Below are 20,870 nucleotides of genomic sequence, written 5' to 3'. Positions count from 1 at the left end.
AACACTTTTTCACACAGGGCCATGTAGCTTTGGATTTTTTTCTTCCTCATTAATAAAACCCTTCATTTAAAAACTGCATTTTGTGTTTACTTGTGTTATCTTTGACTAATGTTTAAATTTGTTTGATGATCTGAAACATTTAAGTGGAAAACATGCAAAAAAGTAAGAAATCAGGAAGGGGGCAAACACTTTTTCACACCACTGTAGACTGTTTCATCAAGGCTGAAACTCAAAGGCATGTTCACATCATATCAGAGGAACCAGAAAAACTGGATGATATTGTATTTACAGCCTGGGTTTATTAGTCATGAAATCAATTATTTGCACTTCTTTGTGAACACAACAACTTCTTTGATAAGCTAATTGACTGTCTTCACGAAGCAGATGTAAAACCAAGAGGGAAATGTCAGAACTGCACACCCCACTTGTAAAAACAGTTCCTCCCAGATGGCTGCTTGTGTTTAGGGTAAATCTGGTATGATGTAAATGTAGCATACTGTGATGGCATGCTGACAGAGGTAGAGAATGATATCGCAGGCTTGGTTTGTGAGGTCTTCAGCCTAACATGTTTATTAGCTTCTCATTACAAGGTCCAGTTGGTAGCTGCTCTGACGCTTTTGATCATATCACATGATCCTCATCAGCAGAAGGAGTCTGGATTGTTAAAACCATTCAAGTTAGCAGAGGGCTAAACCGGAAGTCAGCCCCTCAGCTGGCGTACGCATCGAGTGCCCTTGCTCTATGGTCCCAACAGTGCAGAAGATGCATCTTATACCTGGGAGGTCTAACATTTTTGGCTTCATGCACCACTGAGCATGTTTTTATGGGATTAAACAGGGCACTGCCTCCAACTCTGTGCCTAGTTCTCTTTATAGACCCTTTAAGAGCCGAAGTCACAATGATGTCAGTTTGTTAGCTGGAGGCAAGACACGACTCTCCACCACAGGGCCTCAGGCTACATAGGAGTCTTAAAATGTGGTCTGGTTGTGTTACTGGGAGCCAGAATAGAAGGAGTCATGGCTCAAAACCAGCCGCCACTGCCCGTCAACAAAACAAAGACAGCTATGGTTAAATGTGATAAAACCAAAGGACTGGACGGAGGCCATCATCAAAAATGCTCACATGTGCAGCGCATACTTCATATCAGGTTAGGGAAAAAGTATTTCCTGTTGTAGGGATGAATAACGTTATGTGTATTAAGGGTTATCATGTCCACCTCATCAGAAACTGGGGAGGGATTAAGAGGAATATTGGATTTCTCTGTAACACTAACTTTTTAGCGCATTAGCTAATGTTAGCTTCGATAGCAAAACAAACTGGAGTAAACTGTTCAGGTGTCATTCTCAAACCCGGCCATCCAGTATGTTCGGGCCTCTACCGCGTTATGAATTTACGAATGTTCCAGTATGTGCCGGAGTGTGCTCTGGCACAAACAATGAGTATTTCTGGAAACACCACTTGCATCATCTTCCCCCATTGTCTAAAATAAGTCAACAGAACTTGCCAGCTAGCGTTGACGGTTGGTGGAGAACTGTTTTGCCTCCAGCTAAGCCCTGCTTACCAAAAACGTCATACTATTTACTACAGTAAAAGGGTCTATACATCTATGTAAAGCTCAGAAAATATCAACCTTGTTCTAAAAAAAAAAAAAAACAACATTGCATTTTCGCCATTGAACAAAGAACAGTTTGAAAAAATACTGATGTGTGAATTAATTGCACAAAAAAACACCACCCCTGGTGTGTAACAGCCTTCACTTCGTCTGCTGATGAAGATCACATGATAGGCTCTTCTAAATGAGAGCTACAAAGTCAGAGTAAACTATGAACCTCAACTTTTGCAATATTTTGTTCAGTTTAACTGATGCAGATTTTTTTTTTTTTTTTTTTTTTTTAAACAGCCAATGGTGGGAGTGGGAGACATGGTCTGATACTCTGACATGTCAGGCTGGAAGAGGCGCATCTTAGTGACAGCTAGACAGGTGACTACACATATAACTACATCAGATCAATCTGCCCTCTGTGACATCACTTTAATTGAAGACAAACAATTTCAATGTCAACTCTTGACATTCAGTTTTGACATCATCAGGTGAAGGAGGAGGTAAGAAATCAGATTTAACTTTCTCTCACATGCGCCCTACTAAAAATTTTATTTTACCATCACATCAGTGAGAGCAGACACTTTGTCTCCACTCACATCACTTATGTGATGCTCCGGAGGCGGATAACATGTCAACAGATTCTTGAAACAGAGACGGTGGGAATGGTACAATACTGGAATGAATATCACAGCATATGGGCACCTTGATGGTCAATGATTTGAGGGTTACTGCCTTATTGGGGTATATACAGTATATAAATGCTGAATTGAAAAGAAAACTGAAATTATGAAGAAATTTATTTTGCTAAAACAAGTCAAGACTGATACCATACCTACATAGGTACCAATTCCCCCTCATATGATCAACCCATTTGGAGACTCTACAGAAGAACCACAACAGGCAGCAGCGAGACCTTGTTACTGAGATGAAAAGTGAAGATGCAAGCTAAGACAGGCAGCCACCGGCAGCTTGGTTGGGCTTCCTACCTGGGATGTGTTGGCTAAGAGGTGCTGGTGGCATGGTGGTTTCAGAGGAGGAACTGCAGCATGAAGACCGATGAAAGAGGGGCGTTTGAGAGAGGGTGTGGAGGTTCGGCGTTGGACTTTGTAGAACGTAGAGGATAAGGAAACTTCTTGGTTGGTTGGAAGGTAAGATTGCAGGACCCTGGTGGAGGTAACTGTTGTCTTGAAGCTGGGTTAGAGGATCAAGTATTCAATAGTGAAAGTAGAGTTGATTGTGGCTGGGCAGAGAGTTTTGAAGGCACTCTTGTATATTTTCCAGGGACAGGATGTGAAAGAGCAGGCTCCAGGCACATTTTGTTTGATGCTTCAACGGTTGACTGGTTGACTTTGAAGAGACGGTTATTTGCAGCCCAGTCGACAGAAGAAAATGTTGGCATTGTACGTTTCTACAAACCATGAATATGTTACATTTGTACATTTGATACAGGTATCACATCAACATTTCTAACGTGACGTAGTATATGAGCCGATTTTGTGATCAGGAGGTGGAGGGGACAGTTGATGGTGTGTCACCTAGACGAGACAGCTGCTAAGTTGCTGATCAGTGAGGTCCATTGTTCGAGACCAACAAACCACAAAACTGGTTGTTTTAGAGCAAGTCATCCCTGTTCCAGCAGCTTTTTAGCCACCAAACACAGACTTTTATAATGATACATCACCTTGTTTCCACCAAGGAAAGTAACATGAAAAGTGGTTGTTTTAATCGAGACACCACTGCGTTCCTGCTGGGATAGTGCCATTAAAAGCAGTTGTTTTTGTTGTGCCACCAAAAGTGGATATTTGATCTTTTCCTAAACATAACCACACATTAATCACAGTGTTGTTGAAACTTAAAGTTTCAGTGGATTTACTACATAATAATGTACAAATGTAACATACTTATGGTTTGCAGAAACGTGCAATGCCAACATTTATTCTGGCGATTGGGTTATTTTAGGTTGACCTTTGAGGAGCACAGGAGATTTAGATGAATCCCTTAAAGGTGTCGTTTGTTCGATGAGGACACTTGGTAGTATTCTTGAAAAGAGGGGATTTCACAGAGGGAGGAAATTAGCAGAGTTGGAACTTGACACCAGAAAGTTTCACAGGAAGAGAAGAAAGATCCTTGTTGTCTTCAGGGGGATGAAGAAGTGTTGACGATGAAGAAGAGTTTGATCAGAGGGAACATGAGGACCATAGATCGCCAGAAGAAGCAGGAAACTCTCGAGGATTTGAAGGCAGATGGGTGGATGGACGGATATAAAGAAAGAGCAAGGGATGAACGGGAGGATTGGAGTTAGGAGTACAGTGCATCAATACCTGCAGGAGTGAGAACCAGGGCTTGTAGAAGGTCAGATAGTGAGACAATCCCTTTCACCACATCTTGGCTGTCAACCAACACCAAACGATGAACCTGAGAGAAAAACCCAACAGAATTTTGTTATTGTGCATCTACACAAACAAAAACAGGACAGATTACAGTTCTTAGCAGTTATTGGAAATACTTTCAAACTGTATTTGATCACTGTGGCAGTATAACAGTCTGACAGAGAGAGATCTAAAGGTTTATTGCCAACTCGGTCTCACTCTGAAGTCGTCAAAATCCAGCGCTTGGTCAGTGACTTGCAGCATCAGACATGGATGAAAAAAAGCCATCCTTTAATGTCGGCATGATACGCGGCCAGTTGCTGTTATAGTTTAACGGTGCCTGGCATTGTCAGGGGGAAACGTGGCAGGACAAGAACGAAAGCTAAGACGACAAAAGTCTGAATAGGGCGGGTGGGAGTTGTGATGGATGGGTCCAACAGACGTCGACTTTCACCCGGGTGATTGGTGTTCATGTCCTGCAAGATTACAAAGCCAAACCCTGTTCTTTTTATCTTAAACCCAACCACGTTTGTTAGTTGTTGGAGGAAAACAAACGTCAATTTGCGTTGTTGTACTGACGTAGTGCGTTTATTTTGAAAGAGACTGTATGTGAACGTTAAATTTCCCGTGAAAACAGAAGTGTATTTTGAAAGAAGACAATGTATGTGACAGGAAGAACTTGACATGGCGTCCCAGAACGTCAACACCTAATGCACCCAGGGTACCGTTCACGTCGTATCTGCAAGGTTAGCTAAGAAATGGAGTCCCCTAACATACCCACTGCAACACAGAGTCCACACATGTTGTGCTTCCATTATATACATTTTGCAGCAGTGGCCCGATGGAGACGGACCTTCACTTAGTGCCTTGTAGCAACTCAAACTCAGCCAGAGTAAGACCAATCACCTGAGCAAGGGGGTCTGTTCCTTGGTGGCCTTCTTGACCATGCAGAGTCCCCGGCAACTTTCTGTTGCTGCCATTACACTGGTTAAACCCAGTGCCGCCACTTGCCCCCAGCCTGCTGTGAACCAAGGAGCTGGGGTTTGCACTGTCTGAATTCAAGTTGCTACACTCTCCTCTTATATCTGTGAAAATTATTCATCCTACATTTAATAAAGAAAAGTCAGTCAGACTGCATGTGTGTGCTACCTCAGCCCTTGCAATGCGGTCGATGATGGTCTCCAGGGTTTCGTAAGGGTAACACTTGAGGACTCCCTCCACCCAGCAGGCTCTGGAGGTAATGGCCTCCCGCATCGTCATATTCAGGTTGTTGTAGTTTTTCTGGGCTGCGAGGTTCTGCATGACGGAGAAACTAGAATTACTGCCTTGCAGTTGTACGCCTCTGCCAACCAGTCAAATTTCAATTTGTCCAGACTCATATGTAGTCACTAGACAATGCTTCAGATATGGATATTGCTTCAAAGAGGCTACATAATATAAACATGGATGCTTCACACACATTGATTTTAATTGCGGAGATATGTGAAATTAACCACTAATTTTACAATTTATCTACAGTTTTGTGACTGTAGATAAATTGACCTTTGGTCTGTGTTTGTTTTATGATATCTCATCTTTTTCTGATTTGTAATCAATATTGAATTGGTTGTAGGAGCAGATGCCACAATGAAATGTCAACCAGACAAAAACAACAACTATAAAACTATTTGATTCAGCATGACAACGGACCGAGGAAATCACAAAACGATGTGTGAAACTAACTTACAATGACATCAAATCTGGAGTACAGCGCCACGACTTTACCTGTAGAGGAGACACAGAGAGGTATAAAAAAGTATATAGTATTATCCATAAGAAGAAAATCAACACTGGAAAGTTACAAGGGAGTCTGGATGTTCAACAACAGACACCCAATCAAAAAATTACATCCACTCCTACTGACTGCTGGCCTGAACTAAAGAGAGTTGAAGCTGTGAGTCATTTCAGTACAACAGTGTATCCAAAGTGTTTTGGAGTGAAACACTCGATTCACTAAACTGTGATTCTAATACACAAAACAGACAAAATGACCCTTTTTAAATCACCAGATGTGGGAAAGTGTGACGTCAGACTACCTTGCTCATTGACTACAGGCAGAGCGGACACTCTTCTCTCTACAAAAACGCTCAGAGCTTCGAAAACAGTGGCCGATTCCTTGACTGTTGCGATCTCTTTGAAGGTACCGATTGCCACTTCATTGATCCGCCTCTGAAGAAACCTGGGTTTAGGAATCGTAGATCCCTGGAAGGAAGGGGAGGGAAGGAGAGACAACTGGTACATAACATATAAAAATCAAATAATAGAAAAGAATCTAATAGAAACTAACAGAACAAGACTTGCACTTTCACTTATTCAGTTCTTAATATCTATTTCTTTCTCAGGATTAAAGGAAACACATCTTTTATTGTCAAATTAAGATCCTTTTCTAGGGCATGGAGCCTGTGTCACGTTATTTTTAATCTTATTTGCAGGACATTTCCGAATCTGATGATTTAAACGGCATTAAAAAAATTCTGTGTTTTGTTGTGCAGTAAGTAGAAGAAATTTTAATCAACATTTAATGCGAATAAATGTTCAAAACCTTCTGCTCTGGCTTTAAAATATTCTCAGAGAAGTCTTACAAAGATGTGGAGAAACTTCAGAATGCGTTTGTGAGTGAGAATGTGGAGAACATTTCCTGTTGCCGGGTCGATGACTGGCAGTCGGTGTATCTTATTCTTCAACAAGGAGTAGATGGCATCAAACAGACTGAGGAGACAGCAAAACTTTAGGTTACTTGGGTAACCCGTTCTCTGAGTAGATGAGGTCACACTGTGGGCATTCCCAGTGTGAATGTGAGACATGAAACAAATGCTATGAGAGAGAACTCATGACAGCAGGAAAGCTGCCTGTTTAAAAGCCCAAAAGCTTCAGACTACATAAATACATCCTGCAAGACATGTTAGTCAATAATATTCATATATTACTTTTAGCCTTTTCACACTGGAACACATCAAAACTCTGGCTTTATTAAACAAACACTCAACTCAACACACTGACTGGGGCTGGGCTCATTGTTTCAAGTGTGCAGTACTGTGTAGAAAATAACAATGTGGTTTCATTTCCTGTGGGTGGCGCCAGAGAAGCACGTTACTGTAACAAAACTAAATGCTGAGCCACATTGCACTGGTTTCCATCTTTCAGGACTGGGCTGAACAGTCCATATTTGTATGGATTAATCTGATACATGGCCTTTAATACAAGGCTTAGTGGTCAGTTTATAATGCAGGGGCTTGATGGATTTCTCGCAAAGCATTACAGATCATCTTTTGTCCCGTCTGTTATCGCTTATCTTAACAAGCAGTGACCACTAATGTCCATGATTTACCCCTGACAGTGTGCGATACTGGATACTGTGTGTTTATATTGTACTGTCTGTATCTCAAATTGCTCCTCTGGGACATTAAAGTCTTACCATACCTTACCTTACTCACTCTACAGCAGGAAACGTCACTTCAAAATAAAAGCTCTAAGCTGCAAATTCACTGTATTTCAAAATGAAATGTGTTTTTTACAAACCTGACACATTTGTGAGTCACTTGCTGTCCAATCAGAGTGAACCTGCAGCTTACTTTTGGACCACGACCCACCAGCTGGGAACCACTGGCTAATCCTATATAGTCAGGTTTTATAATATACCTTTAAAAATTACTACATGTCATTTCTGACATGTATGTCTGGTCTGGCTACTGTATATGTTACCTTGACTGAGAAGTATGTTTACCCTTCTTTTGTTGGCTACTCACCATCACAAGGAAGTTCAGTGGCTACACTTACCCAGATCTTCTCTTTATATTCATGGTCTTTATAATCTCTATGAAGAGATTAGCGACATTGATGTCCAAGAAAATCTATTAATTAATATTAATCTATTAATCGCAGAAGTCAGTATTGTATTGGTTGGCTTGTTATTATCTGCAGTGGGTGTGGATAGGTTTACAGAGATAGATGGGTTTGAATTTTTGAACTGGCGTGCTTTTTATTTGCACAAATGATCTATGTTTGGTCTGAAGGCCTTTACAGTGACAAGAACAAGAATAATTCACACACTCCGATACCAGAGAGAATGTACAGTATGTTCCAAACTGAAATGACGACTGTGTGGTTCTTCATAGGGACATTAAAATGATGACACTTAAGTCTGACCCTGAGTTCAGTGGATTATTTAAAAGGCTGGTTTCACCTGCAGTCAGGAGTGATGCTGATCAGTCTGTTAACAGAGTGTAGATAGATCTCTGCAGAGAGACAGAAACACAAGTTATTAACGCAAACCACCAAGTTTACAATACTAGTTTCTTATAAAAAGTTTTTTATTGAACCGTTTGTAAGGATATTATTGTGCTGCACAAACCTCTCCATGTCTCTATCTTGTGTTCTTCCAGCTCATAGATCTGAACCTGCAGACAAAACAAACATCATCTCAGCATCTGGATAATGGTATGGATATGTTGATATACATATATACTTTTTATAACTAGTTAACTTGACACCTGACACCATTGTCATGCATGACGTGTCAGCAAAATACCAAATGGCCACAGAGTTATAGGCCTTATATGTTTATTTGATGTTTAAGCCAACGGTCGCTCAGCTCACCAGAGGAGACTTGTAATAGCGATGGAGAATGTTGATGAAGTCAGTGATGGTCAGCATACCTGTGCGCGCGCACACACACACACACACACACACACACACACACACACACACACACACACACTGGAACATCAGATAGCAACAACAGTAAATTTGACCCCCCCAAGTTTCTTCTTGATTACATGAAGTCCGAAATATCATATATCTAATGAAGAGCAAAGTTAAACTTAGCATCTGTACAACATGGATACATGTGTGTTTGTTCTCACACTAGTTGTACATAACTTAGTTATTAACAGTGAATCAGCAAATCAAGGTGTCAGAAATACTGTGAATTAGTGTTGGTGAGCAGTGTATGTGTGTGTGTGTTTAAGCAAACAGCACAAAATGTCAGTATTACTTTAGCAACATGATCTCATCCCTCATCATATTTTGATGCTTAGGCAGAAGGCCCTGGCGTCAGCTGTTAAAACACTCTGGTAAGAAGTGATATCTCTTATGTCAGAGTTTTTTCATAATGTTGGAGTCACTGTCGACAGCCTGTGGACGTTGGGGTGCTTATCTACTAAAAGACTAATTACTAAGAAGGAAAACCTGGATTTGCTAAACATGGAACAGTCAACCTGCCTGCTAAACGACTTTGATAAGGGCCTGGAAGACCGCACACTTTGAAAACAGTAGTCTCCGGTTTAAAAGGCTTGTATACAACAGATGTATGAGATCCAGTGTTTGTTACATAACATTCTTAAGCCCTGTTTCCACCGAGAGGTACGGTTCAGTTCTATACGTATTTTTTCTGTTTCCACTGTGAAAAGTTGTGGATGGTACCAATGGAACGTTACATACCGTCCCTATGTTTGGTCCCCCCTCTGTTGGGGTACCTAGCACACAGATCTGGTACTAAAAGGTGGAGCTGTGAACACTGCAGTCTGATTGGTCAGTAGAGGACGGTCACTCTGCTCAGGGTTGAGTTGTGACTGCTTCTGAGGCTCATGTAACCACTGTTCATACTGTGGAGAGTTTTATTAGTAAACTGTAACTATAAAATGAAAGGATGTTTTGCTGCCTCTCACAGCAGCTGGAGTCTGAGAAACAATAACTTCATTCACTGGGCCGACTGCCGGCACGCTTAAAATTTCACTGTGACAGCTTTGACCATCACTTTAGTTTTTATATGACATACACTTTTAGTAATTAGTGGATCCGGAAGAGTTTATATATATTAATTTTGGCCAGGTTATGTGAACTGCATATATTCTAATCCTCACTTGGAGGGAAAAAAAGCGCATCGTGGAGCGCTTTGTTCGTGTGGGCTCCAGCAACACTAAACCCCTGAGCTTGCCTGAGAAGGACTAAATGCACAAACCCGCTATCTTTAAATATCCCATGGAGAGAGACTCTCACTGCAGCCTGTTTTATTTTATTCTGAAAATATTGGCATGCAGCCTCGTTCTGTGGACGATAAATGAGGTGCAGACTTCCATCTGTGTCACCAGGGATGAAGAAATACAACGGGTGCTGGACGGAGCAGTGAGTGACAACAACTCCGCCCACATTTAAGAGGACTTTTTGTGGTGGAAACACTAGGGTCTAGGAACAATGTCTGAAGGGTTACCTTTGGTTCCAAAGGTACCATACTGAAAGTGTTTGGTGGAAACGGGGCTATAATGCCACCCTTGCATCCTCCCCTCCCCATTTTTTAAGATATTATAGTTGTTGGTTTTTGTAGCCAACAACATTTTTAGTACTGTTTGCTAATGATTGATATAGCTTTATCTTGACATAATATGTATATATCAAGACTTTAAATAAAGACGCTACCAAAAAAGGAGAAAAAGTTACACTAGAGGCTTTTGCATTGTATCTTAAGACAGATGGAGTTGGAGGTAGTGAGTCGACTTGTGTCTAAGAAGGGGCTGACGGCTAGGTTTAGGCTATAAAACTTATTGGTCAGGGTTATAAAACAAGATTGTGGTTGCAGTTAGTCATTAAGTCGAGTGACTAATGACTGACATGACAAATAACTCAACATTGTCTTATAGTTTCAAACAGGACACAAACACCAGTCTCCTGGGTCAAAGTCCTGTGCTTGTTGGACCCAAAAACAGATTTCTTGCTCTTAATACAACGTCTGTTGCTGTAGACATGTAAGGCTGAAAATATACTTTCTTTTCAACAATGTGCCCATATACTACGCTTGTTACGGTCCAAATGAAGGTTGCGGGTCCATTCTGAATGGACCACAAGTGACTGGCAAACGTGTCAAGTTTGTAAAAAACACACGTCATTTTTAAGTACAGTAAATTTCCCACACAGAGCTTTTAGTTTAAAGTGCCATTTTCTGCTGTCGAATGAATGACTAACAGACAGCTACTTAACAGAGACTGCAAACTAGCCCAACAACATGGTCACACCCAAATATGACGCTAAGTATATTAAACTGTGGGACCTCAAACTAATGACTAAGGAGAAATCTTGACCCCATGGCTGGACCAGTTGGGAACCACTAGAGGGCACACCAGAGAACTCAGACAGTCCAGAACATCTGGATTTGCATGATGTAAACAAAAAACATGGTCGACACTCAGAGGTTAATTCTGAGATCACCACAGACAACATCAAAAAAAGCATCCCCATTGTAGATGGTAGGTATCAAGCATGTCGTGACAATAGTCACATTAACATCAAAATGTCACACAAAATTACACCAAATTTTTCAAAAAAATCAGCAAAAGAAAATGGAAATATGTACTTTTCCATCCACTGCTGTTATATGAATATTAGGAGTTGATTCATTAAGATCAGTAAGGTACCACTGCAGGAAAAACAAGATGACGTCATTAGGGCGCCAGTCAAACCTGATATATGATAACACAGAGCACACTGGACAATGGAAGTATGTGCACTTAGAGGATCACATAGCTGCTCTTAACAGTATAATAGCATAACACAAGAGCCTCTTAGAGGAGCTATGTGCTCTCAGAGAAGCATGCACATAGCTCCTCTAAGAGGCTGTTCTGCTAACAGCCCTCTGTGCGTGTGACAAGCCATGAAGCAGATGGGCTACAGCAGCAGAAGACCACACCAGGTGCCACTCCTGTCAGCTAACAACAGGAAACTGAGGTACAGTTCACACAGGCTCACCAAAACTGGACAATAGAAGATTGGAAAAACGTTGTCTGGTCTGATGAGTCTGGATTTCTGCTGCCACATTCAGATGGTAGGGTCAGAATTTGGTGTAAACAACATGAAAGCATGGATCCATCCTGCCTTGTATCAACGGTTCAGGCTGCTGCTGGTGGTGTAATGGTGTGGGGGAGATTTTCTTAGTACCAACTGAGCATGGTTTAAACACATCGGGACGCAGGCGGATGGACATGCACTTGACTCACATGTTAAAGGCTGTTAGCGTTTCCATTACAAGCAGGAAATCAACACACTGACCTGATCTCTTTGTGTTCAGTGAGGTGATCGAGTTTGTAATGTAACACAAACGTCTCGTAGTTGACCTGCTTCCCTTTAAATGTTAGAACACAAACTGAGCCAGGATCATTTGAAACCACCTCTCCACAGCGAGGCAACTTGAACCCTTGGACCTGGGCTTCAACCCAATGTAGGTCGCACACCTATTAAACGCTGACATGTTTGGAACCTCAGTACTTTCTCACTACCAAATAAGTTGCGATAGCAGCCTATAAAAGAGCTGAAAGTTGGCACTGACTGTTTGGACACATCATTATTCTTGTTTATGTATTCTTTAGTCACACTGCTCAACTTTCCTCTGTATTCTATTCAGGTAACCTTCTCCATCTGTTTTAGACTATGTAATCATTTTGAAGGAAAAAAATAGATGCATATAAACTTTATAAAATTAGATCCAGATGTAATTTAAACATATAGGTTGTTATAATTTCCAACAATGAGTGTACGACAGAAAAACTATTGGTTTCATATTTTTGCATGCTGACACGAACCCATCACTCTTTAATAATCCTGGAGTTGAACATGATGTAGCTCTGCAAGGTGTGGAGGATTAACATTAAGAAAGTATTAGGGCTGCCCCCTAACAGTCGACCAAACATTAGTCGACAAGAAAGGTCATTAGTCGGCAAGATTTTATTGGTCGCTTAGTTGCAGAAAAACAAACAAACATGAAGCTCTATTAGGAGCTGCACCTTGACAAAATAAATCAAAACCTATATGACTGGACCATGTGGGAATTTAATTTGAAGGGACAGACACAGGAAGTGTCCACGCTCAGCAGTCAGACAGGAGTCAGGTTAATTTCCAGGGCTGGTACCTGCGGTTATTCCACAGGCTAGTTAATAACATGTCGGGCAGGAAATCCAAAGTGTGGGATCATTTTGAGAAGGTGAAGGACGAACCCAAGGTGATATGTAAACTCATCTTCATTGGTCGACTACAAACATGACGTATCATCTGAAACATGGAAGTAGCTACATGCCCATTAGCCCACAGCGTCATTAACAGGCGGCTCGCTCAGTGTGTGACGTGCACTTGTAGATAAAATATAGGCCTATATTAATGAAGGTTCATTAGTACGGTTTTGTATTTCTCTGTAATGTAGCACAGTGTTAACAATGTTACTGATACTATTCTTTCTCACACCTTCAACTCAAACCACCAAAATATATCATGTAATAATTACATTAATATCATAAACATGCGGAGGCAGCCCTACAAAGTATTGTACTGGAGTGTGTGTGTATGCAAGACAGACAGAGATATAGACAGATATATTATGGCTCACCCACAAAACACTTCAGCTTGTTGTCCCACAGTGGCGCTGCCCTCACACCGTTAGCCACCAGAGCAAAGAAAGCCTTCTTCACCTGATAAAACACAGTGTTTCAAAATTACAATTCAAACTTGTCATGCAGATTTTGGCCTTAAGGCTGTCACAAAAGAAAGTGTCTCATACCTGTAGTGTTGTGTCAAAAATGACCAGTTTGGAGCTGGTGGGGATGGCGTCGTAGCAGCAGTGACTCTTCATGAAGTTCATGTATATGAAGGCGTCAGGGTCTGTGCCTGCAGGGGTCGCAAGGCCATGTGTTGCATATGTACAGCCACCTACAAATAAAGTTTTTTTCATTTACAGAGAACTTAAGAAAGCAAACACCACAGTGCTTTACATGTAAACACCTCCAAGTATAGAGACATATAAGTGCATAGAAGAATAAATGAATGAATGACTCTTTATAAAGCAGAGGATCATAGGAAAGGCATAACTTTGTGGAGTTGGAAGAAGTTGGACCCGTGTTGTCCCAATCAATACGTGGCTATAATGATCAATTTCCTTTACTGCACACATGCAATGTTAAAAAAAATCTTCTCTTCTTTACCTCTGCTCTTCATTGAGAGGCCACCCTCTTCCTCATCCTCCTCATGGTCCAGCTCAAATAATGGAACCTGGGAAAGGAAGTGTATCAACAGTTTACTAACAGCTCAGCAATGAGGCCCACCCATGTCTTCTGCTCTACAATGGCCTTAAACAGCTAGCTGAGATTTAAGGAGTCAAGGTTTGTTTCTGTTTCTGTCTTAGCGGTAACTGATCATTTCCTCACTGACCTATGTGACCAATGTTTTCAAGAGTCTTGGCTCCCATGAGGCTGAATAGTCACTAAGTTCAGGTGCTCTTTAAACCAGAGTTTCTTGCTCTCTCATAAAAACTGACAGATTTGGAGTACCAGTATTTTGACAGAGCAAGGCCAGTAGCTTCCCCCTGCATCCAGTCTTTGTGTTCAGCTAGGTTAAACCCCCACAAAGCTATATTTGTGTGGAACATCAAGAGATAAACTGAGATTAATCATATTATTTAAAGCTGGGTTAGGCTGTTTCATGTTGGTGTCATTAGGCAAAAATCGCTTAATAAACTTTAAGCATATTTTAATTGAAGTGGACTGAAAGAAAACTAACCTTCTGCACCTCCTCTTGGCTCTGTTTGCAGGCTTTAGAAGATTTAGCCTGTGACAGGACACTTTGGTTAATCACAGGTCATTACAGAGGGTGGCTGTTCATGTTGGCTGTTATCAAAGAGAGTCTGACAATAAATGAAATAAAACACGTGTCAATATTGATGAAGCGTTTCAAAAATGGTGAGAAAATGTTGCTAATAGTTTAGCTTTCTGCTAACTGGAGCTAAAGGCTCATGACTGCGGCTTCAAGTTCACGTTTGTGTAGCTGACATTAGCCAGAGCAGTGAAACACGGCTTGTCCTCTGCCTTCTCCCAGCTGCTACAGAAAACCTCACCAGGAGGAGAGCAGCAGCTTGGGAGAATCCAGCCAGTGCAAACCCCAGCTTCAGGGGACCAGACAGCCCTGACTCCCCGCCAGATCAGCAAACTTCTGTTGATCACAACTTTTGCAAGGGACGTGGTATACATCTCTTTCAGGCCTTGTTTTGTGTGTGTGTTTATAAATGAGACCCAGATGCTGCCGCCAGCCACCAGCCGACACCCAGGGCTGGGGAGTTTGCGCAAGCTGAATTCATGTACATATGCCCATGATGGTCTGGTGTCAGGGTTTAGGACAGAGAGGGGAGAACTGCAGTAGGAGGGTTTAATTATATTGATTTAATTGTCTTTTTCTAAATGTCTGTCCATCCCAGCTTAACTCTCAGTGAGACGGTCAATGCACTGGCATAATGCTGAGTACCCTAAAGGAATTGACATTTGATCGTAAGATGACAAGTTCGACACGAGGTGACAGTTTGCTGCAGAGCCAAACTGTTGGAGCATTTACACCGAGCAGTCCACACGAGTCCCGATGCACCCCGAGGATTTGCTGGGAACCAGTGTCACCTGTCCTCAGCGAGTTCTCACTTGGAGCTAAACAAGTCTCATCTGCATTCTGGCGGACGCTGGAGACATGTAGTTGGAACAGACAGTGTTGAAAACATTTGTTGTAGAAGCAGCTGTGAGGAGTGTCCACAGGTTGGATGGTGCATATCATGGAGGCAAGCCAAGAACCTGCTGGTGGAGGTCAGCGCTGTGGTTGTAGTCGCCACAGACTCCAGAGTCCTGTCAATAAGGAATGTGCAGTGGAAAATCTATAGAACATGGAATTTAAACAATCTCGGGAAAAAGGTGACTCGGGACCCTGTTCTCAGCAGGATTGAAAAAATGCAGGCCTCAAATGAGTCGTGGTAGGAATTTCTAACTCAAACAGACACCAGGAACGTGGAAGCAGAGCTCTTGGTCGGGGACAGAAGGCTGAGTGGTTTACCGGGGAGCAGACGAAGCAGCGGAGTCAGAGACAGGTGAGGTCGTAAAACAAGAAAGCAGTCCGGGAACACGCGGTGGAAAGTCTTCACAAGCAATCTGGCAACGAGAGTCTGTGAAGCTGGGGTATTATAGTGGCAGGGCGTAATGCACCACAGGTGAGCAGACTTCGCTTCTTCACCACCATCACCATCTTCTTCACTTTCTTATATGTCTTCACGTAGCTTTAGGTTTATGGTTATATTGCTGCCTGTTAGTTTGGCATGCTCTTGATAGCACTTCAACTGTGTTTGGGCAGAGATTTTTTTTAAACAGTTATGTCATAGATGGGATTTTTTTTTAAGAACGAAGGAGGGGAAAACCCAACTCTCAAAATACCTGTGTCTGTGTGGACTAGGCTTACAAAACAAAACCTACAACTTCCAGCATACCCAGGAGCTACTAGAGATCCCTAGAAAGTGACAGAGGAAGTGGAACCAGCTCTATTTACCACGATGAACTTGAGGAGTTAGTGTCAGCGACCGTCTGCGTGACACATACAGCTTATAGTATCTTATATCTACATGGTCACTGTGCTGCATGTATCCATGTTCCACAAGTGCTGATCATACTTTTAAATTCTTTTTTTATCCATACATTGACCTTAAAGCACGTCACCATCTGTCGGTGCAGCCTTGGCACAATGTTTTACGGAACGTTTCCACAACAGGCACCATCATCAGGATTGCGTTTCAGGACCATCAAGCCAATGTCCTGATATCTACTTGATTAGAAAGCCATGCTGTGCTACTGTTCACACGTCTCTGGCATGTTTTCAAATGGTAAATGAGAGATATTTTTAAGGCAGTTTTTTGGCAGTGAACAAACATCACCAAGTTGAACATTATAAATAATATTGGTAAAAACAGACATGAGAAAATGAGGATGTAATACTAAACAAAGATTGTACAGAATTATTACAATATTGAAATCCAAATCATGGCTTCAGTGACTCTGTTGACATCTCACAGCTTAACAGCTACAAATATAGTGTTAATGCTCTACACATTGACATCTCAGTAGCAGACAGAAAAGAGCTGAGTTGCACTACATCACTGTGTGTTATGATACATTATATTCTGCATTACGTCAATAAGTTAAGTGTAAAACAAGAGACGGTGTCTTAGTCTAATAAACTTTGGTTAAGAGTGCTTCTTATAGCATTAATAGCAGCATTTTTAATGCACATGTTGCCATTTAATGAGCTTTTAGCAGAGACAGCAGATAAAACACTGGCCTCTGTATTTCTGCTCTTCTTTCAGACTCCCTGTTACACCAGTCGAGTAGACTTAATGTGCTTATGCACGTTCTGTAGTTTATTATTTATGTGCACTTCGGCTTCTACTTTAATGGTTCACTCATGTCAGAACTCTCAAATACTCATGGAGCATTATAATACCCTATTAATGACGCACAAAGTGTTTTCTTTGGTTTTCTAACAGCTTCCAGAAGCAGTTGGCGTCAAGACCTGCAACGCAAAACGTTTTTCTCTTTGTAGCTTCTCAGTTACAAACCCACGTCCAAAACACATCAGCGCACAGTTCGGTTACCAACGCAAACAAACAGCAGTCAGTAGAAGTGGAGAGATGAGTATTGGGTGGAGGGTGGAGGGTGGAGGGTGAGTCAGCAGAGTCTTACCTCTGCAAGAGGCTCCATGGTTGGGGAAGAGGAGCAGGAGGTCCGCCTCTGTGGAACCACACCGATTGGCGAAACCCTGGACTACAACCCTCGTCCCGCTGTCCGGCTCAGACATCTGGCAGGCGCTGCTACCATGTCAGATCAGTCCAGGCACAGTGAAGAAGGGCAGGAAGGAGAGGAAGTAATGGAAACAAAAGACTGAGGAATACAAGAGAACCTGTGCACCACCAGCCGGCTACAGTCAGCTGGGTCTGAATGTCCGGGAGAGACTGAGGTCTAAATCTGGACTGAGGGGTGAGAGGCCTGTGGCATTCAGACACAGAGGAAGAGGGAGGGGAAGTGTGTACAGAGCACAAACTGTTACAGGGAGAGTTAAGGGGGCTAAAGACAGACACACTCCCGAGACATTTATCATTAACTACACTGCTCAAAAAAATTAAGGGAGCACTTGAATCACACATCAGATCTTGATGAATTAATTATTCAAGTTGACAGTCTTTATTGATGTACATTGTGTAATTTGTTGAGAACAAAATGACGTAACAACGGTCAGTGGAACCCAAAATCAAATCATTGAAAATCATACCAAAGATTAAAATCACAGGCTGATCCAACTCATAATGTGACTCTGTGTTGTGTATGGCCCCTGCCTGCCTGTACGCACTCCTGACAACGTCCGGGCATGCTCCTGATGAGTCGGCAGATAATGTCCTGGGGGATCTCCTCCCAGACCTGGATCAGGGCATCAGTGAGCTCCTGAACAGTCTGTGGCGTCAGATGCACGATACATAACGTCCCGTAGGTCAGTCTGTGGCGTCAGATGCACGATACATAACGTCCCGTAGGTGCTCAGTTGGATTTGGGTCAGGGGAATGAGAGGGCCAGTCAATGGCATCAATGCCTTTGTTATCCAGGAACTGTCTACACACGTCATCACTCAAGACCGGCCATCATCAGCTGACACACCTTCAAGAAGGTAGCCCTGTTGTAGTGGAAATGCAAATACCTGCTGTGCTGGGCTGACGGCCCAAACCAAGCCAAGCCAAGCCAGCCCGTGACTGTTGAAAAGGGGCAACAGATTATCATTTAAGATGCAGCTGAGTTTGTTCACACTGCGGACAAATAAAATTGCAAACAAGGACCTTTGGAGCAATAACTTAACTGAGAAAAGAAGGGTTGAGATAACCCCGATCTGACCCTGGTCATTGTTGTGAAAGAGATAATAGAGCTACATTAGTGTTTGTTTGAAGTTGTGTTTCTGGACACTCCTGAGGGAGGAAAATATCTAGTTATTTAGCTACTAAATGCTCCACCATGTTTACCAGCTGGTTGCCAACTTTGTCTTCTGGTGTTGGGCAGGTAGCGAACACATGACAGAGTTTTGTTTGCAGAACAATGAACGTGGTGAGAGCGGTGACAGTGAATCAAAGCCCTAAAGCTGCAGGCCTTAAAACGATGAGCTGAATGATCCTAAAATGCTCTGCAGAGCTGAGAGGAGCTGCAAAGTGGGATGATGATTCTCTGTGAGCTTGTCATGAGTGAAAAGTTTGACATTGCACAGTCGTTTGATCAACTGACAAATTTAAAAAAAAAAAAAATGGACCAGTGCAGCTTTAAGGATTTAACTGTCCTACTGTGGGAGATGTTCAAGTTTCACTGGGCCATTACAAGTCAAACTATTTTTAGACACACTGAGGACTGAAGCAATACCCTGCCTTTCAGCAGAGCTGTGAGTTTACATGCAGCTTTACACATCAATAAAATACTGATAAAACAATAACAACAATACATTTAGTTGCCAGATTTCCCTATAACTCCAACAGTGCATCCTCGGTCAAGTCAAAGTTGTACCAAAATAAAAATGGGCATTATTCAAATACCATACTAAGCACAGAAAATCCCTGCAATTTAGTTGTACATGGTGGTGAAGCCTGCTGCCTGACTCTGCATTATATCACCACTTTACAACACTCACTCCTGGAGATGCTCATTAAATAGAACTCACGCAAGAATTAAGACAGTGAATCCAGTTTACAGGTTGTATTTCTGCTGTACAGGAACTTTACAGTGTCTTTCTAATAAGAAAAGCAGTTATTCAAACGGGTCTGTCACTGCTGCTTAGAGAGAGGAGCTCAGATATTATTAGTTTACAACTGCTCAAGAGTCCTGACACACTCTCAGAATACCACAGGCTGGTCTCTGTCTCAACTCTTACAGTGCTTCTAGCAATTCCTTTCATAGTAGAATATGTATGTATGCATGTATAGTATGTATGTGAAGTATGTATGCATGCATGTACAGCAGAGGTGGAAGTAAGTCACACATGTGCAAGACATAAGCAAGTCTCAAGGCACTGTGGTGAAAATGAAGCAAGTTGAGTCAAGTCCTTGGTCGAGTCAAGCAAGTCACAAATTAAGTCATTCTCACCAACTGAGGTGCTGAAACATTTTAGATGCAGGACTTTGACTTGTAACAGAGTATATTTGCAGGGTGGTATTAGTTACTTTTACTAGAGTAAGGGATTAAAATACAGCTCCTCCTGGGGGACCCGAGGCATTCCAAGGCCAGATGTGTTCTGGGTCTGCCCTGGGGCCTCCTACCAGTGGGACGTGCCCAGAGGATCCTGATCAGATGCCGAAACCACCTCAACTGACCTCTTTCGACATGAAGAAGCAGCGGCTCTACTCCAAGCTCCCTCCAGATGTCCAAGCTCCTCACCCTATCTCTGAGGCTGAGCCCAGCCACCTCATGGAGGAATCTCATTTCGGCCACTTGTATCCGTGATCTCATTCTTCCGCTACCATAGGAGAGGGCTGGGACGTAGATAGACCAGTAAATCGAAAGCTTTGCTTCTCAAGGTGCAGAAGGGGGAGGAAGGGGTCCGATTTGGTGACCTTAGAAATGCGTCTCTGCTTTATGCAGATGATGTGGTTCTGTATGCTTCATCACATCGTGACCTCCAGCAGGCACTGGGGCTTTTTGCAGCAGAGTTTGAAGCGCTTTGGATGAAAGTCAGCACCTCCAAATCTGAGGCCGTGGTTCTCTGCTGAAAAACGGTGGACTGCCCCCTCAAGGTTGGGAGTTACTGCCTCAAACGAGGGAGATCAAGTATACCTGGGTCTTGTTCACGAGTGAGGGCAGAATGGAGCCTAAAATAAACAATGAAAGTAAAATACTAGAGGACTAATATCAGTCTTGTATTACTGTGCATCTCTTTAAAGCAGACAATCAAAGTAGTCCCCGCTGATTCAAAGTATATAACAAACAAGAAGTAAGAGAGAAACAGCCTTGTTTACACTGTAAACTGAAAATGTTTAAATCACCCAGATAAAGACTCAAACATGAGAC

General features: G+C 42.3%; 1 protein-coding gene across 3 annotated transcripts in view; it reads right to left on the bottom strand.

Annotated features, from left to right (window-relative positions):
- prkag3b (protein kinase, AMP-activated, gamma 3b non-catalytic subunit) overlaps positions 1-18,309 on the bottom strand; it is a 20,006-nt gene extending 1,697 nt beyond the window's left edge. The window contains exons 1-13 of one of the 3 annotated variants that reach the window (XM_050048640.1): positions 17,523-18,309; positions 14,542-14,665; positions 13,968-14,034; positions 13,547-13,695; positions 13,376-13,457; positions 8,608-8,666; positions 8,363-8,408; positions 8,195-8,246; positions 6,594-6,720; positions 6,048-6,213; positions 5,699-5,736; positions 5,122-5,268; positions 3,925-4,018 (exon numbers count right to left, since the gene is read on the bottom strand). In XM_050048640.1, coding sequence (XP_049904597.1) covers positions 3,925-4,018; positions 5,122-5,268; positions 5,699-5,736; positions 6,048-6,213; positions 6,594-6,720; positions 8,195-8,246; positions 8,363-8,408; positions 8,608-8,666; positions 13,376-13,457; positions 13,547-13,695; positions 13,968-13,980 — 973 coding nt within the window. In that variant the 5' untranslated portion in view covers positions 13,981-14,034; positions 14,542-14,665; positions 17,523-18,309. The remainder of the gene's footprint in view (positions 1-3,924; positions 4,019-5,121; positions 5,269-5,698; positions 5,737-6,047; positions 6,214-6,593; positions 6,721-8,194; positions 8,247-8,362; positions 8,409-8,607; positions 8,667-13,375; positions 13,458-13,546; positions 13,696-13,967; positions 14,035-14,541; positions 14,666-17,522) is intronic. The other 2 variants (XM_050048638.1, XM_050048639.1) reach the window with 2 other exon arrangements.
- Between the last annotated feature and the right edge of the window lie 2,561 nt (positions 18,310-20,870).

Source organism: Epinephelus moara, chromosome 7 (assembly GCF_006386435.1).
Source record: "Epinephelus moara isolate mb chromosome 7, YSFRI_EMoa_1.0, whole genome shotgun sequence".
NCBI lineage: Eukaryota > Metazoa > Chordata > Actinopteri > Perciformes > Serranidae > Epinephelus > Epinephelus moara.
This window is presented reverse-complemented; position numbering and strand designations above follow the sequence as displayed.